At 37.7% G+C, this 15,513-nt stretch overlaps 1 protein-coding gene across 2 annotated transcripts in view; it reads right to left on the bottom strand.

The window, feature by feature from the left end:
* The window catches only part of si:ch73-374l24.1 (protein kinase C alpha type), a 183,142-nt gene that overhangs the window by 7,109 nt on the left and 160,520 nt on the right, over positions 1-15,513 (bottom strand). For both annotated transcript variants that reach the window (XM_038307773.1, XM_038307774.1), the window contains 3 exons: positions 15,173-15,311; positions 4,135-4,215; positions 2,580-2,687 (listed from right to left, as the gene is read on the bottom strand). In XM_038307773.1, the coding sequence (XP_038163701.1) occupies positions 2,580-2,687; positions 4,135-4,215; positions 15,173-15,311 (328 nt within the window). The remainder of the gene's footprint in view (positions 1-2,579; positions 2,688-4,134; positions 4,216-15,172; positions 15,312-15,513) is intronic.

A 15,513-nucleotide genomic window follows, 5' to 3' on the forward strand; every position in this document is an offset into this window, starting at 1 on the left:
TGTTCAGACACAAGTCGCATTTAAAAAGATGAGATACGTATCGGATTCAGGACCTCATAGCCAAGTGGCCTGGGTTGCATTGGAAAAAATTGGATCTGTGTTGTTCAGACTGCAACAAAAAGATCGGATACAGGTCGCATATGGGGAACAAAACTGATTTGGTCACTTCAGGCTGCAGTGTAAACGTAGCCTAAGCATATGTAAAGCTTTGCTTATCTCAATATAAAGAATATAGTATTATTTTATATATAAAATTTCAATATCTGGATATTGTTTGAATATGGAAATTGCCCAATGGACACACAGAGGAACCAAAACATAAATACAGTGATCTAAATGTTTTCAAATGTTGTTAATTTGACATACAGACAAAAACATTTTCTGTTACCTTTTTAAAGAAGACAAAGACTCATTGTTTTAGTGTTTTACTCTGAGAAATTAAGTTATCTTTCTTCATTTGTAAATTTACAAACTTTGTATGTATTTGAAGTGTAGCTTAATGCAGGCCTTTGACTATGATGAAAATTTTAAGTCTTTTCTAGAATTTTCATTACTTGTTATGAAATTTCCTCTTAGTTCAAATGTAGTTTTTAATATAAAAGAAAAGCAAGATGGGATCAAGGTTAATCATTACTTTGGTTTCATTATTGGTGTCAAGCAGTGAATGTTTACATTTTTATCTAAGATATTTTCATCTAAATAATGTTAAGCTTCCAGAGCAAAACTCAGGAAGCGAATGCGACAGAGAGTAACTTATATTACCCTTCCTGGCAGGATCTGCTTTTCTAGCGTTCACTGTAGGTTAAAGTTCTTACATGCATCTTTGGCGTTTGACCATAATTTAGCCAATAAAATAAAAAGCTGAATTCAAACTGTGCCTATATGCAAGGCTCATAATGCAACCCTGCAGTGTCGCCGCTACAGACTGAGTTCAGTCCTCAGAAGATACAAGCTTCTCTTTAAAATGTTAGATGTTGTCTTGATATAACTTTTACATTTTCTTTCCTTCCTATATACAATGAATAATAGATTTAATGGAAAAGTCTGGTAAAAAAAAAGAAGATAAATCTTCATCCCTGCTTTAAAAGCAACCACACATAATGTGTCCTTGCGAAGCCATTGCTTCGTCACAGTTTCAGATTCCTCTTTGCTTTTTGAAACAGAGGTACCAAGGTTGTAATCAATTTAAATGAAAGCATCTTTATTTGTAGCTCTTAATTTGGCTCATTTTAAGCAGCAAACAGACAGATAAATGCTGGCATGGACCAGACTGAAAAATGATACTAATACGTTTTTACATCTTAAAACATTCAAAACTATTTTTAAAACAGTTTATCTTATAAATAGGACAGGGCGGAGCTTTTTAAGAGTAAATTTGTCTGATTAAAAAAACTATCCTCAGTTAAATATAAATAAAAAGCCAAAAACAGTGTAAAGTGATGTCATTAACTTACTAATAAGGGGGAAAGTTATTCCGTCCAAAGCTGACCAAAGCTCAGTGAAACAGCACCACTAGAGTGAAAATTCATCTACATTGGTCAGCATTAAATGATGTTTAATAAATGTCATAGCTTAATCTCTGTATGATGCTTGATGCTTTTTAAAAACATAGAGACATTTTACATGATCTTATCTACAGTAATATACAAACACTGATGGATAAACTAGTTTTCATCTTTTGGAAATTAACATTTTATGGGTATTTAATTTACTTCCCTCTAAATTAAATAGATGTTCTTCCTCTAAAGAAAATCTTCTATTAGTCTACATATTTTTTTATTAATATTTTTTTCATGAAAAATTTGTTTCTAGAGCTGAGGTATGGACTTTATCTGCTGAGCCAAATGCAACACTGAAAGTAAAAAAAGAAAAAAGAACACAGGATAGATTTGCAATTCTCTCCCACTCTCCAATGTTGCTAAATAGAGTGAGCCGCAAGGACACTACGCTCCAAAGCATTGTCTCATACCTATCTCTACAAAATAAAAATTATGAAGCATGTCTAGCTACTGTTGTGTTTTGTCCAAATGTCATGAAGGGAATGGAAAAAAAAAAGTATGGAGGTGTGAATCTCTGGATGATTGTAAAGCTTCTGTTTTCAGGTTATGAGAGCAGTGTGTTGAAAATTTCCTGTCAAAGTAAAACATCTCATGTCACACTACAAACTCTCTTATGTAGGAAGGTGCTAAATTCAACTTATTATTTTCTCAGTTTCTATTTCTTCCAGATGAAAACCAACAGCTGAGGTCATAGAGATGGTCCTCCTAACTCTTGCATGTCTGAACAGTTTTCAAGCAAACTCCACTCTGCTTCATCATCAGACCCTGCAGCTCTGCAACAGGACCAGGCCTGTTTTATAACTATAACCTGGTGCCACTTTTGGAAGGTGACAGAGTGTTGCAGATCCATAGAAGGAGGATAATTGGATTTCAAATTGCTCTTTGTCATCTGTTTTTCTCCTTATTTTTAGATGTAAGACAACTGCAACATTTAGAAGTATTGTGTATCTTTATAAGGAGGGTTGCTTGGATATAATTTAAAATCTGTTTCTTTTCATTGAATTAATCCGCTCTCCTTACCCCTTTGCAGATGGACACTGCCTCTTTAGACATGGACTTTGGGTAGGACACATTGTGCTCCATGATAGATTGGAAGAGCTCGTCCTCGTCCTCACCATCAAACGGAGGCTAGAAATTAACAGAAGTAGCGTTAGACAGTACCTGCAATGGTGACAATTTACAGCTTGTTATGCTCTTCACTCAGAGGTGAAGTTGAAGGTGACACTGCTGCGGCACCAGAGGTGTCAAAGCATCTAAGGCTCTAAACAAAAGAAATATCTATCTATCTATCTATCTATCTATCTATCTATCTATCTATCTATCTATCTATCTATCTATCTATCTATCTATCTATCTATCTATCTATCTATCTATCTATCTATCTATCTATCTATCTATCTATCTATCTATCTATCTATCTATCTATCTATCTATCTATCTATCTATCTATCTATCTATCTATCTATCTATCTATCTATCTATCTAGTATGGTAAGTTTAAGATAAGTTATTTCTGTAAATAATGACATATATGAAACTGAAACTATAATTAACAGTACTTATTAGAATAACTCAAAGTTCAGTGATTATGCAGTGCTTAGAGTTATTCCTCCATTAATCAAGTCAAACAAAATCTTTAGTATAGAAAAAGAGAATTGTAATTATTTTCTGCAAAATTTATGGCAATTATAAAAATATAGGTTAGAAAGAGATAAATTATAAAAGGACTATAAGAAAACGAATAATTCTCAAGAACCCTTTTGTATATCAGACAACCATCTGCTGTAAAACAGAACATACATTTCCCAATTTTAATCAGTAATGGTCTATTCTCCCTCAATGTATTAAAACTTGAGAACCAATCAAGGTTTTACAGCAGTGAATAGTCATATTTTTCTCATCAGCTAATTTTTCCGCATGGGCAAATCTCTAAAAAATGTTTTTGGACACACTGGGTTCTTCGAAAAACCTCCTGTGTCATTATAACACTAAAAACATAATCTGCATGATGTTCCTTTGATTAAAAATAATAACTTTTACTTTTTTAAAATTATTTGATCTCTATCAAATCTTTTGCTTTCACCAACCATCAACAATGTTTTCAAGACTCTGTTCTTAATATTGAAAAGTTTATTGCAGGTTTCACCACTTTACTGTGAAACTGTGTGTTTACTGTAAAACCATTAAAATAGGATTTTAATCTATATTTACAAACCAAATACCAAAACTAGCATAGTTTAACAGTTGTTTATTTAAGCAGCTATACTGTATTTCTTACAATCTTTAGGTTTTCAAATCTTTACTGATGTGTTTTTAAAAAATACTTTTTTTTCAGATTATATTTACAATAAAATATATTTAAACTCGAAAACAGACATAAAAAGAGTCCAGGAACAATTTCTCAAACATCAACGTCTTGAAACAGGTTCCATATATAAAAAGTCAGACAGAAAACTGTTGAAAATAAGAGGAGTTCAATAAATGAAGGAAAATCCTGGATCATTGTTTTATAAAAAAGATGAAAATTGTGATTGAAAATCTTTGCAATAAAGCAGTGAAGAGTAAAAATGCTTTACCTGCCCGGCCAACATCTCATAGAGGAGAACTCCATAAGCCCACCAGTCCACTGATTTTCCATAAGGCTGGTAAGCTATTATCTAAGAAACAAAAGAGACAAAACCCTCATAAATGTATAAATATATTTGTTACCATCAGACCTCAGACAGAACAGATGTCGATGTTCTGTCAGATGAGCACATCTGGTCAGACCAGCATACCCAGCAAACCCACAGTCAATACCTATTTATCCCTTTAGTATAGCCCCATTTATCCCTGTAGTTTTTTGTATGAAAATTAGACTTAAAACTACCTCAACGGGCATGGATGCCTTTAGTCATGTACAAAAAAACTACTCAATTACTTATTTTTTGGTGATTTTTTGAAGCGTATGGTGATCTGACCTTAAATAGTTTTTTTCTACATGACTAAAGGCATACACGCGAGTTGAGGGAGTTTAAAGTCTATTTTTCATACAAAACTACATGGATAAGCACAAATCTGATGTCTTGCGCATGCCTATGGGTATGCTGGTCCGACAGGCTATGCTGATCTGACAAAACGGCGCCTCCAGAACCCCAGTGATATTCTGGGTACGGCCTGATCTTCTATGGTGTGGTCAGCAGGGGGTATATGGAAGCTCAGAGAGGGACAGGAGGAGACCTTCTAACAGATCAGAAGGGCTCTGTCATCCACTGTCCTTTGGGCTCCACTGAGGAGGTGGGTGAGACAGGGATGTTGTTACGGCCAGTGGCCTTTTCTGTGTTTGTGTTTATTTTATTTTTTTTTCAGAGGCCTGATCAAATTGACTGCACCTGGAAGTGGATGTTTTTCCTGTGACACACCTTGGGGCCTACCGTGATTGGATCACCAATTGCCGGCTCCACCAATCATTGTTGAGGCCTCCATTTAAAACCAAAGGACTTCCTAGGGGAAGGCGCGGCTGATCCTTTGTTCAGACAGCTTGCCATTTTGTGGGGTGTAGGTTTGACTGCTGTAAAACTGGTGTTAGCTTTGATAGCTTAGTCTGCTCTAACAGATTTTGTTCACCTTGATTTCTTGTGTAATTTGCTTTGTCCCGGTGGGGGAACTTTGAAACGCCGTTAGAGACTTGTATTTTAGTTTTGTTTAACTTGTTTTGAGAGATCATTTTTGTTTGGTTAAGTTCTTTGATTTACATCTTTGTTTTGTGGATTTTGTTTTAGTGAATACTCTGTTGTTGAGAGTCCCTACACTTTGATTAATAATTGTTACCCTTATTTGTTTATTTTGAAAAACTCCAAACAATAAATCCCTAAATTGTTAAAACCTTACCACCAGGGTTTCTTTAATGTTACTTCCTTTTTCCCTGGCTGAGCCGGGTCGTAACATTTAAATGGGGGTTTGTCCGGGATATGTTTAATACAATCCTGTGGCTACAGTTTAGGGAAATTTGTTTGGTTTTGCTGCTTGGGGGTTCCGCTGTAAGATCTGTGCTGTTAGTTCAGAAATGGCTCAGTTTAATATTGACCAGTTCTTGGAACAGCCTTCCTTTGAGCAACTTGCATCTTGTCGTAAAGCTGATTTGTTTGAGATTGCAAGTTACTTTTCCATTTCTCATTCCAGACAACTACTGAAGAAGGAACTAAGGGATCTAATTGTAAATAAACCGGTTGAGTTGAATTTGTTATCTTTGCCTTCACAGATCAAAAGCTCATCGGCTCTACCAACTGTTGCTGAGCCTGCTGCAGAGACGGAGTCTGCTGGCCCCTCTAACCTTGCAGAGAGACCTCAGGAGCAAACACCAGAGGGCGACATGAAGGTGGTTGGTGGGATTCAGACTCCTGTCACACTTCCTAGGTTTGATCCCCTCTCGGCTTCCTCTGGATCTGTTGGGTCCAAAGTTGATGCTCGCCTGAAGGTTCGTCTCGCCAGATTGCAAGCTGAGGCTGAGGAGAAGGCACAACTCAGGCAATATCAGCTTGAAATTAAGCGGTTGGAAATTGAGGCTGAAAAAGCTATTAAGCTTCGACAGCTAGAGCTTGAGTATAAGGCCAGATTTCCAATTCAAACAACCAGTGAGAGCCCTAGTATTTCTGGTGGGCCCTCTATTAGACCCTTTGACATTACAAAGTATGTTTCTTTAGTACCTGAGTTTCGAGAGGCAGAGATTGATTCTTACTTCTCTGCTTTTGAGCGCATAGCACAGGCTTTGCAGTGGCCCCCTGATGTTTGGTCTTTGCTGCTTCAGTGCAGAATCCATGGTAAAGCTCAAGAGGTTGTAGCCGCCCTCCCTCTTTCAGACACCCTAAAGTATGATGTGGTTAAAGCTGCCATTTTGAAAGCTTATGAGCTTGTACCTGAGGCTTACCGGCAAAAATTTAGGTCTTTTAAGAAAAGCCCCTCACAGACCTATGTAGAGTTCGCCAGAGAAAAGGGAAGTCTCTTTGACCGTTGGTGTGCTTCAAATAAGGTGACAAATTTTGACACTCTGAGAGAACTTGTTCTGTTGGAAGAGTTCAAAAATTGTCTACCTGAAAGTGTTGTTGTTCATTTGAATGAACAAAAGGTAAACTCACTGTCTTCTGCTGCTGTGTTAGCTGATGAGTATGTGCTTACACATAAGTCTACCTTTCAGTCTGTGCTCAATAGAAGTGTGTCTATAAAATCAGCTGTTGAACCACCCAAGTTAACTCCTCAAAAGAATGACAAGGAGTGTTTCTATTGTCACAAAACAGGTCATCTCATTGCTAATTGTTTAGCCTTGAAACGAAAAGAACAGAACACACAGTCCAAACCAAAAGGTGTGGGGCTAATAAGGAACCAGTCTCCTACCCCACGAAAGGCTGACCTTGGCTGTACTCCTGATCCGTGTTATGAACCTTTTTTGCTAACTGGATATGTTTCATTACCAGGAAAACTTGCAGATCCACATCCAGTTCGTATTTTGCGTGACACGGGTGCCTCCCAATCTATTATGTTAACTGACTCCCTACCGTTTTCTGAGTTGTCATCTTGTGGCTACAGTGTTGTTCTGCAAGGACTGGAAATGGGTTATGTCCCCCGGCCTGTACACTTGGTGCAGTTACAATCAGAACTGATTTCTGGTATTTTCCCCATTGCTGTTTGTTCTGAGCTTCCAGTTAAAGGTATTTCCCTTTTACTTGGTAATGATATTGCAGGTGGTAAAGTAACACCTTCCCTGGAAATATTAGACGTCCCCTGCTCCCGTCCTAAGAACGACGATGCAATACAGACTACTGTCTCTACTTCCTGTGTGCTCACCAGGGCTCAAAAATTGAAGAGAAACTCAGAAGAAAATGTAGACTTGTCTGACAGTGTGCTTATGTCAATCTTTTCAGAGGAGGAAAAAGTACCAGCTACAACACAGTTGCCCGCAGTCCCCCAGCTGAAACCTGATGTGCGACAAGCTGATTTCGGTTCTTCTCCCATCACCCGATCCCAGCTTTGTGCCGCTCAGAAGGTGGATCCAACTCTAAAAAGGTACTTCTCAGGTGTTGTAAGTGCTGACAAAGCTAGAGCTGAACAAGTAGCATTTTATGTAAATGATGGAGTATTGATGAGAAAATGGTGCCCTGTTGTCCTCCCTGATGCTGACTGGATTGTGGTACACCAAATTGTAATTCCATCAAGTTACCGCAAACACATTTTGGCCTTGGCACATGAAGGAAGCTGGGCAGGACATCTGGGGGTAACAAAAACTTATCAGAATGTTCTGAAACATTTTTACTGGCCCGGATTAAAAACAGATGTACGCCAGTATTGTCGCAGCTGTCATACCTGTCAGGTAACTGGTAAACCCAACCAAGTTATCCCTCCTGCTCCTCTCCATCCTATTTCTGTGGTTGGAGAACCTTTTGAGCAAATTATCATGGACTGTGTTGGGCCACTTCCACGCACAAAATCTGGTAATCAGTTCCTGCTCACCTTAATGTGTGCCTCAACTCGTTACCCAGAAGCAATCCCACTGCGTAAGATCACTTCCAGCTCAGTAGTAAAAGCGATGACAAAGTTTTTTTCCACCTTCGGCCTTCCTAGAGTAATTCAAACTGATCAAGGCACAAACTTTCAGTCTAAGCTTTTTACGCAAGTCCTTAAGGAACTGAACATACAGCATACAGTCTCCAGTGCCTATCATCCTGAATCTCAAGGAGCTTTGGAGCGTTGGCATCAGACGTTAAAGTCTATGCTACGAAAATATTGTATAGAAACAGAAAAGGACTGGGATGAAGGGTTACCTTTTGTTTTGTTTGCAGCTCGGGAGGCTATTCAAGAGTCTCTAAGATTCAGCCCAGCTGAGTTGGTGTTTGGCCATACGCTCCGTAGCCCTCTAAAAATCCTTAAAGAGAAAATCTTGGAGATAAATGTTTCTCCCCAGGAGAACATTTTGGACTATGTCTGCAAGTTCAGAGAAAGACTGCATCAGTCTTGTGCTTTTGCAAAAGAAATATTAGGGGAGTCTTAAAGGTCCATGAAGAAGCATTATGACCAGTCTGCCCTGTCTCGTTCTTTTGCCAAGGGGGAAAAAGTCCTGGCTTTACTACCTGTTCCTGGTTCTACTCTTTCTGCCAAGTTTTCAGGACCTTATGTGGTTCAGGAGAAGTTGAGTGAGACAGATTATGTAATCAGCACTCCTGAAAGAAGGAGAAAATCTCGGGTCTGTCACATAAATATGTTAAAGCCGTACTATTCTCGAGACCCAAACGGTAATCCTGACCGTCAAACAGGTCAACCTTTACCTTCAACTTGCTCCTCAGCATTGATTGTAAGGGAGTGTTCTGACTCTGCTGTAGAGGATGGTTTAACATTGCGTTCCATTTCTTACCAAAGCTCACGATTGTCAAACTCTGAAATGTTGAAGGTCCTACCTAACCAGCTTTCACATTTAACAGAGGAACAAAAAAATGATATTATTGTCTTGCTCAATAGTTACCCAGAACTGTTCCGTGATGTGCCAACACAAACTTCAGTGCTTAAACATGACATTGATGTTGCTGGGGCCAAGCCAATAAAGCAACATCCGTACAGAACAAACCCAGTTAAAAGAATCTTGATGAACGGTGAAACAGACTACATGTTACAACATGGGTTTGCTAAGCAAAGTTCCAGCCCATGGAGCTCCCCATGTCTTTTGGAGATGAAACCTGATGGCTCTCCTCGTTTTATAACAGATTTCCGAAAAGTTAATTCAGTTACTGTTATTGATTCATATCCACTTCCCCGTATAGAGGATTGTGTTGATACCATTGGTAATGCCAATTTTGTAAGTAAACCGGACCTATTAAAAGGATACTGGCAGGTACCATTAACTGACCGTGCATCAGAGATCTCTGCATTTGTAACACCAGATCAGTTTTTGCAATATACAGTCATGGCATTTGGCATGTGTAATGCCCCAGCCACCTTTCAGCGGTTGGTTAACACTGTTCTGTCTGGATTACCAAACTGTAATGCATATCTTGACGATCTCATTGTGTACACTTCTACCTGGGAAGAACACATAAAAATCTTAAAAGCTGTGTTCACTCGGCTTGCTGACGCTTCGCTTACTGTAAACTTAGCAAAGTGTGATTTTGGTAAAGCAACTGTCACTTACCTTGGTAGGCAAGTCGGCCGAGGACAAGTATGCCCTTTAGAAGCCAAAATAAAAGCCATCGTTCAGTTTCCTGTCCCTAGCACAAGAAAAGCCCTTCGCCGTTTCCTTGGCATGGCCAGTTATTACCGAAATTTCTGTCGAAATTTTTCAACGGTAGCCCACCCTCTCACTACTCTGCTGAGCCCAAAAGTAGACTTTGTCTGGACTCCTGAGTGTCAACATGCTTTTGAAAGTATAAAATCTCTTTTGTCACATGCACCTGTGCTTTCCTCTCCAGACATGTCAAAGGCTTTCAAACTTGAAGTGGATGCTAGTGCTGTTGGAGCTGGTGCTGTACTGTTACAGGAAGGTGGGGACGGAGCTGATCATCCCGTCTTTTATTTTTCCCGTAAATTTACACCCAGTCAACTCAATTACTCCATCATTGAGAAAGAAACTCTGGCTTTGCTACTTGCACTTCAACACTTTGAGGTTTACCTAGGGTCTAGCCCTGTGCCAATCACAGTATACACCGACCACAACCCCCTTGTTTTCCTTTCTCGAATGTACAACCACAATCAGAGACTCATGCGGTGGGCGTTACTGGTACAGGATTACCATCTTAATATTAAACATAAGAAAGGTGCAGACAACTTCTTAGCAGATGCCTTATCTAGAGTGTAGCTTATAGTTTCCTTCAGTTGGAAATGTTCCTCCCAAACCCTTTTAGGTTAGGATTTTAAGGGGGGAGGTGTTACGGCCAGTGGCCTTTTCTGTGTTTGTGTTTATTTTATTTTTTTTCAGAGGCCTGATCAAATTGACTGCACCTGGAAGTGGATGTTTTTCCTGTGACACACCTTGGGGCCTACCGTGATTGGATCACCAATTGCCGGCTCCACCAATCATTGTTGAGGCCTCCATTTAAAACCAAAGGACTTCCTAGGGGAAGGCGCGGCTGATCCTTTGTTCAGACAGCTTGCCATTTTGTGGGGTGTAGGTTTGACTGCTGTAAAACTGGTGTTAGCTTTGATAGCTTAGTCTGCTCTAACAGATTTTGTTCACCTTGATTTCTTGTGTAATTTGCTTTGTCCCGGTGGGGGAACTTTGAAACGCCGTTAGAGACTTGTATTTTAGTTTTGTTTAACTTGTTTTGAGAGATCATTTTTGTTTGGTTAAGTTCTTTGATTTACATCTTTGTTTTGTGGATTTTGTTTTAGTGAATACTCTGTTGTTGAGAGTCCCTACATTTTGATTAATAATTGTTACCCTTATTTGTTTATTTTGAAAAACTCCAAACATTAAATCCCTAAATTGTTAAAACCTTACCACCAGGGTTTCTTTAATGTTACTTCCTTTTTCCCTGGCTGAGCCGGGTCGTAACAGATGTTAACTAGGGTAACAGTCATCAGTCATGGACAGTGAGTTCACCCCTTGAAGACTGTGGATGCCTGAAGCAGCAGACTGCTTCACCCACAGTGTAGGAAGGAAAGAGGTCATTCACACCTAATGATGTCAGACCGCTATTAATTGTGTTGTGATACTGTTTACTGCCATTCACATGTTGCTTTCTTGCAACTGGGATCAATTATCCTCATACCTAATTCATTTGTAAAGAAAGGTTGAAACAGCATCATAAATCCCATTTCATTTTCCTCTTCAATTGCTTTTTTAGATTTTTCTGCAGAGAAGTAAAGATGAAAACTACAGGGTGAATAGATGAGGTCTTACATAGAAGATACTAAAGAAAAAATGAACAAAAGCCTTTTTTTTTTACCCCAATCTCAACTAATCAAACAGACCACCCATTAAAGCCAGCGAGTTATTTTGAGCTGCAGTGACAAAGGCAATAGCTCCTACCATCCAATTTCCCATCCCTCCACACCTCCCTCCCTCCCACACATGCTCTACACACAGACATAATAACCACACAGTTGCACAAGCATAGCGCTAAATTGCAGCTGCATTTGATTTTAACGCACAAATGTAGCATTTTCTACCGCTTCCAAATGGTTCATAAATTACACCTTGCTTCAAAAGCTTCCTGGATAAAGAAAGAAGCCTGAAATGTGGCTGCATTTTGGGCTATATAAGGAAATGGGGGCAAAATATAGTAAAGTACAGCACTGATGTACAAATCTAAATAACCTTTATTGCAAAAAAAAAAAAAAAAAAAAAGGTAGTCCTGAGGATTTCACAAAAAAGTAAGCTTATAAAAAGTAAAAATGAATCTTTTTTTGTAAAAGAGAAAAGTCTAAGAAGCATTTAAACCTAGCTAGAAATAAATGTGAAGGATCCTTTCGAAACACAAAGCATAATAAAGCAACAGAAGATGCATTAAAAAATACAGGCTGTTAAAAAAGAAGTGTCTGATTATGCTGCTTAACAGGATATAATAATTGCATTCATTCACACTAAAAGGACAGTACAAGGAAAAAACTTCAGCAAATTATGGATGGATTTAATTTTGTCCAGATGGTTAAAGGACCGACACGGATTACAAACACTTGTAGCACTAAAATTGACTTAATCTTTACCAATCATCCTGAACGGATCACAAAATCATACAATATGTTGACTGGTCTCTCAGATCATAACATGGTGCTGATAACAAGAAAGTTAACCAGACAGCGATTCTCAGCCTATTCCGGAAAGAAGGAGTTCATTGGCATTCCAAGGAACAAACAGGAACAATTTCACACTGCAATAAGAAATATGAACTGGGACATTTTACTATTGGATAATGAACTGGAAATAATTAGTCAGAAATTCACTGAATGCTTACAGACAAAAATTAATGAATTTGCAGTGACAATTAAACACAAAAGCAGAAAGTGTTCTCTTCCCTGGCTCAGTGACGACATCAAACAATTAATGAAAGACAGAGATAATGCCCTTAAAAAAGCCAATAAGTCCAAACTATCTTGTGAGAGACAAAAATTTGTTTCATTACGGAATAAAGTGACAAGTCAACTACGAAAAGCAAAGGCAGACTTTTTTATCACAATTATTAAAAACTGTCATGGAAACCCAAAAGCTATTTGGGAACAGATTAATAAATTAACAGGTAAAACTGTTTCCAGTAACAATTTAATACAGTTGAAGAACAATGGCATGCTTTTGCAGGATCAGTCTGATGTGGCACAGACACTAAATTAATATTTTGTTGATTCTGTTGAGACCATAGTCAAAAGTTTTCCTGTGAAATATAACAACATACCTGCCTTTAGTTCAGAATTGTTAATTGAGCCCCCACTAAATCCAACATCTGTATCCATATCCGATGTGGAAAAGGCAATTAAACAGCTTAAGTATTCAAGAGCAAAAGACGTGTATGGGATGGACACACACATGTTAAAACGAATAGGTCAGTCAATTATGGGTCCACTAACACATATCATTAATATGTCACTAGACCAAGGGAAATTTCCTGAGCCATGGAAATTTGCTAGCGTCATTCCCATATTTAAAGGTGGCAACTCTCTTCTGACATCTAATTATCGACCTATCAGCATTTTGCCAACAGTATCTAAAGTTTTTGAAAAACTGGTTGCTAAACAAATCATTAATCATCTTAATTGCAGTTCCTTTCCTTTACACTCAATGCAGTTTGGATTTAGGGTTAATCATTCTACAGAGACAGCAACAAGTTATTTTCTGGAAAAGGTTAAATCCAATATGGACAAAGGAAGGATAGTGGGAGCAATTTTTTTAGACCTTCGTAAAGCTTTTGATACAGTTAATCATTCCATTTTACTGTACAAACTCAGTACATTTAATTTTTCCCCCAAATTCATTAGCCTCATTAGTTCATACCTTTCATCTCGTTCTCAAAGTGTAAGAATTGACCAATACAATTCCACCCCCTTATTATTATCAACTGGTGTTCCACAGGGATCAATTGTAGGACCAATTCTTTTCAGTCTATATATTAATGATTTACCATCTGTGTGCAAGAACTGTGACACTTTGATGTATGCAGACGACACAGCTATCTTGGCTTATGGAAAATCCACAGAGGAAGTTGCCGCAAAACTAACTGAGGCCATGTCACTGATCTCAACCTGGCTTGAGCAATCCTGTCTGCAACTGAACATATCTAAAACAGTTACCATGTTTTTTTCAAAAAACAACCTCATAAATATAGAACCTGAAATTTTAATATCTGGAGAAAGATTACAGGTCGTCACTGAATATAAATATTTAGGTTTACATATAGATTCGCATCTCAATTTCAAAACTCATATCCAAAAGGTTCGTAATAGGATTAAGTTTAGTTTAGCAAACTTCAGATTCATTAGAGATTTTCTTTCAACTGAAGCTGCTAAATCATATTTTTTCTCCATGATTTTATCCCATATAACATATTGTCTAATAAGTTGGTCCAATACTCACTCTACTACAATAAAACCATTAGAAACATTATATAAACAAGCATTAAAAATACTGGATAAAAAACCTTACCACTACCACCACTGTAGTATTCTGAGGAAATATCAGTTACTTACATGGAACAATCTTATCAAATTCAAAAACATCTGTTTAATTTATAAAATCAGACATGGTTTAGCACCACCTCCACTATGTGACTTTGTACAGTTCAGATCCAGTGATGTCAGGGTAACCAGAGGGGCAGTGAGGGAAGACTGCATCATCCCCCGGAGAAAAACAGCCTTTGGTCAGGCTGTTTTCTCCGTAAGAGCATCTCAACAATGGAACACAGTGCCAGAAACCATCAGAGACTCTTTGTCATTCTCTTCATTCAAAAAGAATGCAAAAAAATGGCTTGTAGAGAGCCAAATTTGTGGGCACTAAGGTTTTTAGTGTGTATTTAAATAATTTTACAATATATTTTTAATAATTTTACATACATTGTACTTCTTAACCATAATGTTTTTATGTAATTGGTATTGTAATTTAATCTTGTGATTTTATACTTGTGTTTATTTTTAAGGTTGCCTTTTTAATATCTGGCTGGGGGACTACCGATGAAAATTAGCACTCCTTAGCTAACTCGGGTATATTTACATTGTTTTAATGTTTATTAATGTACACTGTCCCCTTTCAAATAAACAATAAATGAAATAAATGAAAAATGAAAAAAGCTTCAACCTGAATAAAACAAACCTGCTTTAAAAAAAAAATTTGCTCATCATCACAAATAATCCATCCCTTTATGATGTATATGTTTTCTATTATTATGTACTGCTTTAGTAATTTATATACTTTAAACCAAATAATCCAGTGACTCTTAATGTTTATTTTCTTATTTGATAGAAAGTCAGTTCTGTAGCATTTTAACAACACGTGATAGTAGCAGATTTGCAAATCTTATTTGGCTTGCGGTGATTGCAGAGTGACCCGTTGTTCTGGTTTTTATTAAATCTATTTTTTTAAGCACATCAAAGTTTTTACTTGGCAACGGAATACTTAAGTGTGAAAGAGAACGGCAATTTCATCTTTATTTTTCCCCCCGGGCGTCTCACCTCAGGTGCGATGTAGTCAGGGGTGCCGCAGAAGGTACGTGTGGACATTCCTTCATACAAGTTCTCTTTGCACATGCCAAAGTCTGCTATTTTAATGTGGCCCTCACAATCCAGCATCACATTATCCAGCTTCAAATCCCTGCAGCACAAAAAGCTTTATGAGAATTTACATTACTACCTTTTATTACATACTATTGCTGTTTGTTACCTTTAGAAAAAATCATGACATGAGACATGAATTAAACATGAAGTTAAGGCTGCATTGAATTTGACAATGAACTGAATAAAGCTATTAGGCAAACTATTCTATAACCAACGCCTAATGGATTTGGATCAGTTGA

The sequence above is a fragment of the Cyprinodon tularosa genome, unplaced genomic scaffold (genome assembly GCF_016077235.1).
Source record: "Cyprinodon tularosa strain WSP-4 unplaced genomic scaffold, ASM1607723v1 ctg62, whole genome shotgun sequence".
NCBI classification, from domain to species: domain Eukaryota; kingdom Metazoa; phylum Chordata; class Actinopteri; order Cyprinodontiformes; family Cyprinodontidae; genus Cyprinodon; species Cyprinodon tularosa.